A 6,532-nucleotide genomic window follows, 5' to 3' on the forward strand; every position below is an offset into this window, starting at 1 on the left:
ATGCTCAACAAAGGCTTTGCTGGAGAGAAGGTCCTAGGCTGCCTGATGTAGCGGATGTGGGCAGTGAGCTGGACCCCGCAAGTCCCCTCACACTCAGTGACAGAGAGCAGGCTTTGCCCGAGATGGGGACATGGGCAGTGGGGACCACAAAAGGAACCAGGACCTCTTGATTATAGTCCCAGCTCTTTCCCTAAATAGTTTTTCCCTTTCAGGGGCATTCAAGGCTGTGTGCAGTCAGGTTTATTAAGCTGTCGTGGACAGAAGCCCCTTATCTGTTTTGTGAGAGCAGAGGAAGGACTCCCGGGAATACTCACCCTGGAAGGGGCATGGAAGCCAGAGGGGTTTCTTCAGGAAAGAAGGTGAGGCACTGTGCGGACCCAGTTATCTGCCCAGAAAGCAAGCGAGTAGCTGTATGTTAGAAATGAGAGGGGAACAAGCTGATACCCTCTCTGTCATGGGGCTCTTCTTCCTGCAGTGTTATCCTCTGGGGGACTCAGAAATCAGCCCTCCCAGGAGAGCGGAGTAGTGTGGGGAGAGAGATACGGAAAGTGAAGCCTCTCAAGCCCTTCACGCAGATGGCGGCCACGTCTCACGTTTTCTGGTATTTAGACCTCACAGAAGGCTTCACCTCCGGTGCTGGCTTTCTGGGCAGCTGGTTAGGGCAGGTGAGGCAGCTCCACTGCCTGGTGGGTGACTGAGGTCTCGAGGACTTGCACTTATCCTCAAAGTCCCAGGGAGGGGAGAGGTGCAGGTGGAGACCATATGTGGGTCTCCATAAGCAGGAATTTTGTTTCCCAGATGTCAACCCAGGAGTCTGAGCAGAGACAAGCCAATTTCTGAACTTGCCTTGGACCTGGGGATGAGGACGAGACCCCAGAAGAAGAGGGAGGAGCCTTTTTAAAAGCCAGGGTCCTGATGAGTCCTTAGGAATAGGGTACTTTCTCTCCGGGGGCTTGTTAGTGGGGCCATTGGGACTGTGTCTATGGGATCCTATGATGATTCTGGAAGTGGTGATAGAAGAGCTATGTCACGCTGGAAGGACTCCTGGGAAGCTGCCTACCAACACGATTTCCTAAGTCAGGCCCTTAGAAAGTGAGAGCCCTGGCGGAGGCCATAGATTAATGAGCAGAGGGTGTGAGAAGGTTGAAGGATGTGTTCCTCCAACTCCTATTCCCACTAAAATAATTGCTCCCCCAACATCCTATACCCCAAGGCAGAGTGGGTCACCCCCTTCCCCAAGAATACAGATGGCTTTTGTTAACTTCCTTGGAAGCCTGGAAGAAACAGAATGATAGACCCAGGTCAGCCAACTGTCAACTCAGGGCATGTTGTGACAGCAAGAAAACTTCGATGGCAACATTTAATGAATTCCAGGCCCTGCTAGGGAAGGAGTGAGACCCTGAGTCCTGGAGTGGGGATGTTTGAGTGGATAAGCATGAGAACTTCAAATCCTCAGATTCCTGTGAATCTACGTGCCAGGGCAGAAGCATCCCATCCCCTTGCTAGGGGAATCTCCTTCTGTCTGAAGACCATGAAAACACCTTATATGTGGCAGAAATAGCTGGGCTTTTCTTTGGGGCAGTAGTGTTAGGAGCAGACCAACAAGAAGGTGATTGATGGGTGTGTGGGTTTTGTACACTACCTGCTCCAGGTAGAACTGATGGAGAGAGAGCTCAGGAGACCTGCTAAGTGATCAGTGTTTTGGTGGCCCTTTGATTTGCTCATTCTTCCCCACTCCTGGGCCCACCTTCTCTTCAGCCTCCCAATGTTGGACTTTCAAGGGCCGTAGCCCCTGTGGAAGTGGAAAGAATGTTACGGGGAGGGTCATACAAGGGGACTTCACAGCTGTGTTTGCCATGGTGACCTGGCCTTTGCCAGAGTTTTGTTTCCTCTATAAATGGCCCCATTGGTTTTAAAAGGTGCCTGTCCTAGCAAAATCTCCAGTTTGCCTAATGGGCCAAACAAACCTGGGATGATGTCTAGGTTCGGGCTGTGATCAAGCACTTTGTATCTTTATAGCTGGGACTCTGCTGCAGTCCTCAGAGTTAGTGTTTGCCTCCCCTCTACCCTCCAATGGCCATAGGACTCAGTTTTTGCTTTCTAGGTTTGAGAGTTTTCTAGTGCTTCCGGGGAAAATGGGCCATTTATTTTCTAGGTGGGCCTCTCCTTTGCTTGTGTTTACCCTGATTAACTTTTCCTCAATCTGATTCCCATTGGCTTCACATGACCCAGAAATCTTCAATACTTTTGGAATGCCAATGGCACCATTTTTTAGTGCAGCTACTCACTTAAAAAAGGCTTACATTTCATTTTAACTGGACACAGAATATGCCATGGAGAAACCACGCCTTAGATTTGTAGTGTCCAACATGCTAGCCACTAGCCACAGAGGGCTATTGAGCACTTGAAAGAGGCCAGTTCAAATTGTGACATAAGTGTAAAACACATACTGGATTTTGAAGATAGTATGAAAAATAGACGTGCAATATATCATCAATAAATTTTAATATTGATTATGTGTTGAAATATTTTTGACATGTTGGCTTAAATAAAATATTTGTCAAATTAATTTCACCTCTTTATTTTTTGCCTTTTTATTTTTATTAGTTTTTTGTATTTTTAGAGAAGAGGTCTCACTATGCTGCCCAGGCTGGACTCAACCTCCTGAGCTCAATAGTGATCCTCTTGCCTCAGCCTCCTGAGTAGCTGGGACTATAGGTGTATGCCACCACACCTGGCTCTTTTTTGCCTTTTAAAATTTATTTATTGGAAATTTAAAATTACACATGTGGCTCACATATGTGACTTGCATTTTATTTCTAGCACTAGAGGATAGTGCTGTCTTAGATTAATTAGCATCCTCCATTCTTATAGTTTTCAAAATTATTTTTTCTGATGCATTTATTTTTATTCTGATTGACAGATAAAACTGTATGTATTTATTGTGTACAATATGATGCTTTAAAGTGTGTATACAACGAAGAATGACCAAATCTAGCTAATTAACATATGCATTACCTCACATAGTTATCATTTTTGTGGTGAGAACATTTTACATCCACTATCTTAGCATTTTTCAAGAATACAATATATTGTTAACTATAGTCACCATATCGTGCAATAAATTTCTTAAACTTATTCCTCCTATCTAACTGAGATTTTCCATCCTTTGACATCTCCTCAATTCCACCCCTTATCAAAATTTTGATAGTTTAAAAATTTCACCACTATGTGCGATGTTGACTCTTGATAAGATGGAGCTTTTTATTATGTATTTTGGAAAAGTCTCAGAAAAATGCCCTACGTGGGGCCTGAAACATCCAATTTAAGGATTGTGGTTCTTCTTAAATTGGTTGGGACTGGCCGACTATTGTGCTTGGGCAAGGACACCAGTGTCTCTAAGCCTCTTCCAAGAAATAGGCTTCCTATTTACGGGGAGAATGTGTTGTAATTGCAAACCCCCTCTTCAAAGTCCCTTTGGCTTAGAATAATGCTTGCTCGCTAATTTGTCCCATCAATGTCCTAAACAAAGTGAAAGGAGAGAGTGTTTAGATGTCCTGTGATCTGCTCTGAGTGAAGCTGTTAAGGATATGAGGACAGTTTGTTCCGTTGCCAGGAGTCACTCAGTGCTGCTAGCACAGACTTTGACGGTGGGTCTAGGGCAAGCAACCCACGGCTGAGTTCACAGGCCCCGATGCTGTTTGAACAGTTGAAAATCCTTGCTGGGAGCAGTGTGGTAATACCCAGTATTATAGTTAATAGGGAATAAAGGGAAAGCAAAATCCTTTGGTAGGATGAAGTGTCTAGGGGGTCCTGTGAGTTCCATTTTGTTGCAATGCTGGAGAATTAAAGAATGCTGTCTGCCAGAGAGGAGATGGCGACCAACCTTGGCAGGCTGCAATGTGTTATGATAAACAAGTAGCCTTTTATTTTATTCTGAGCTTTGATTAGGAATTGGTATTGATTTTTAAAAGTCCTTTTTAAAGATGGCTTTTGTGTCTGATGTAACCCTAAATTTTTTAAATTGAGCATATTAGTGAAATTTCAAATATGAAAAGTGGGATTATTAGTGTTTTAGACTTGATTTTTTTCATATGTATTGTCATAGGTGGGATAGGTCTATAATTTTATTCCTGTTCTTTATTTGTCGTCTTCAGTAAATTCAGTAGCTTTCTATTTAATTTTAGGTTCCAGAATGCATTATATAGAGCCTGGGGATTATTAGTTCTTTGAAAGTTTGAAAAACCCAGAAAACTTTCTCACCCAAGGATTTAAAAAAATTGTAATATATTAATAATTTCCATACAGTGCACACATCTTAAGCTGTCATAAGGAATGAGGGGACCCTGTGGCAGAGGCTAAGGTCAGGGCCCAGAACCAGATGGAAGATAGGGCTGAGTCTAAGAGACCCGAGAAGGCCATCAGCTCCCTCACCAAGAAATAAAATGCGGTAGAATCAAAATTGATAGTGCTTTGAAAGCTAAAAGAAAAAAAAAAAAAAAGATTTTTTTTGTAATGGTTATTATTGAAATTCCAGTGAATCTAGACCTGCCCTCACACCTCTTGGGGTGCAGCCCTCCCTCTGAGCCTCCTTTTTAGGGCGCCTTTGACCTCGTCATTGCGAAGGCTGTAGATGTAAGGGTTCAAGGTCGGTGTGATCACCGCATAGACCACACTGGCCAGGCGGTCGTAGCGAGGGGAGTAGGCAGACGAAGACCGGAAATAGACAGAGAGGACAGAGCCAAAGAAAAGCGACACCACCACCAGGTGGGCCCCGCAGGTGGAGAAGGCACGGCGCCGGCCGCCTGCTGAACGTACTCCCAGCACCGCGACGATGATGCGCGCATAGGAGAGGGACACGAGGAGCAGCGGGGTCAGCACCACGGCCAGACCCTCAGAGAAGATGGCAGTCTCCGCGGCGGACGTGTCCGAGGTCGCCAAGCTCAGCAGCACCGTCATGTCACAAAAGAAGTGGCGCACGAGGGCGGAGCGGGGGTACGAGAGCGCGGAGATGAGCAGCGTGTGCAGCAGCGAGTGCAGGTGCGCCACGGCCCAGGACGCCCGCAGCAGCAACGCGCAGCGCCGGGGCGTCACCAGCGCGCAGTAGTGCAGGGGCAGACACACCGCCACCGCGCGGTCGTAGGCCATAGCGGCCAGCAGGTAGCTCTCGGTGATGCCCAGGGCCACGAAGAAGTACATCTGCGAGAAGCATGCCTGGAAGGACACAGGCTGGCCCGGGTGGAGCAGGCCGGCCAGCAGCCTGGGCACCGTGACAGTGGTAAAGCAGACGTCCACGAGGCTAAGGTGACCCAAGAAGTAATACATTGGTGAGCGCAGGGCCCCGTCGGACCTCACCACCACCACCATGCTCAGGTTGCCCAGGGCGTTGAGCAGGTAGACTCCGAGGAAGAGCAGGAACAACAGTGGGTGGGCGTCTGTTCCGTCCACCAGGCCGAGGAGGAGGAACTCCGGGGTGGCTGTGAGGTTGGCCAGGGCCATGGGACGCCCAGAAAGGTGGGAGTGCTGAGGGGGGAAGGGAGGCAGCTGGTCTAAGTTCTGGGAACTCCAGGTAGACTTCCTGCATGGTGAGGTTCCATACATTTTAATATATATGTATATATATAATTTTGATATATACCATATATATATTTCTGCTTGCTAAAATGGATTGAAAACCACATTTCTCATATAATAGTCCTAATTTTATGAAGAAATGGAATCTTAGAAGGGTGTTCGATGGTAGTGGGTAAGTCTCAAGCTTTGGAATAAGTCAGACTGATTTTGAGTCCTGGCTCTACCACTAAGGTGGTGGGACCTCTCTGAGCCTCAGTTTCTTCTTTAATGAGAAAAATACTAGTAGCTATCCCTGGAGTTGGTTGCGAGGATAAAGTGAATAATAAGTTTAAAATACTTAGCACAGTACCTGGCACATAATAAGCACTCAAAATATCTTTCAATCTATCATCATCATCGTCATTCTTTTCTTAGTCAAACAGTTAGGACCAAGGCCATTTGCATACCACTCTAAATTTCTTCACAAAGCCCCTTCCTGCATTAGCCATTCATTTATTGGCCACACGTTATATGCTACTTTAGGAATTGGCAAACCTTTTTTGTAAAGAATCACATAGGAAATATTTTAGGCTTGTGGGCCATATGGCTGTGACAACTACTCAGCTCTGCCATTGTAGAGCTAAAGCAGTCATCCACAATAAGTAAATGAACGGCCAAGGCTCTGTTCTAATTAAAGTTTATTTACAAAACAGTGGGGCTGTGGGTGGGGGACCATGGAGGGAAGGGGGTAAAGCATCCATATACGGCACTGGGACGAGGCTTGTCCTTGTTCTGACCTCTGCATAAAATCAGCTGGACAGAAAACTTCTAAATTTCTCAGTTAACCAAGTGACTTTAGTTATCTGAAAAGCAATGCACTCATTTTGTCCCCCATTTACTCTCTTCCTTAAAGTGCCACAGTCTTTTCTCCCATTGCTCCATGGTTTCTAAAAATGTTCCACTAATGTGGCCCACCTAC

At 46.1% G+C, this 6,532-nt stretch overlaps 1 protein-coding gene across 1 annotated transcript; it reads right to left on the reverse strand.

Moving 5' to 3' along the window:
- Nucleotides 1–4,554: 4,554 nt before the first annotated feature.
- LOC138391381 (olfactory receptor family 1 subfamily R member 1 pseudogene) lies at nucleotides 4,555–5,499 on the reverse strand. The gene has a single exon (XM_069481041.1). The coding sequence runs from the start codon at nucleotides 5,497–5,499 to the stop codon at nucleotides 4,555–4,557; it is 945 nt and encodes a 314-aa protein (XP_069337142.1).
- Nucleotides 5,500–6,532: the final 1,033 nt, after the last annotated feature.

This window comes from Eulemur rufifrons, chromosome 9 (genome assembly GCF_041146395.1).
Source record: "Eulemur rufifrons isolate Redbay chromosome 9, OSU_ERuf_1, whole genome shotgun sequence".
Taxonomy (NCBI): domain Eukaryota; kingdom Metazoa; phylum Chordata; class Mammalia; order Primates; family Lemuridae; genus Eulemur; species Eulemur rufifrons.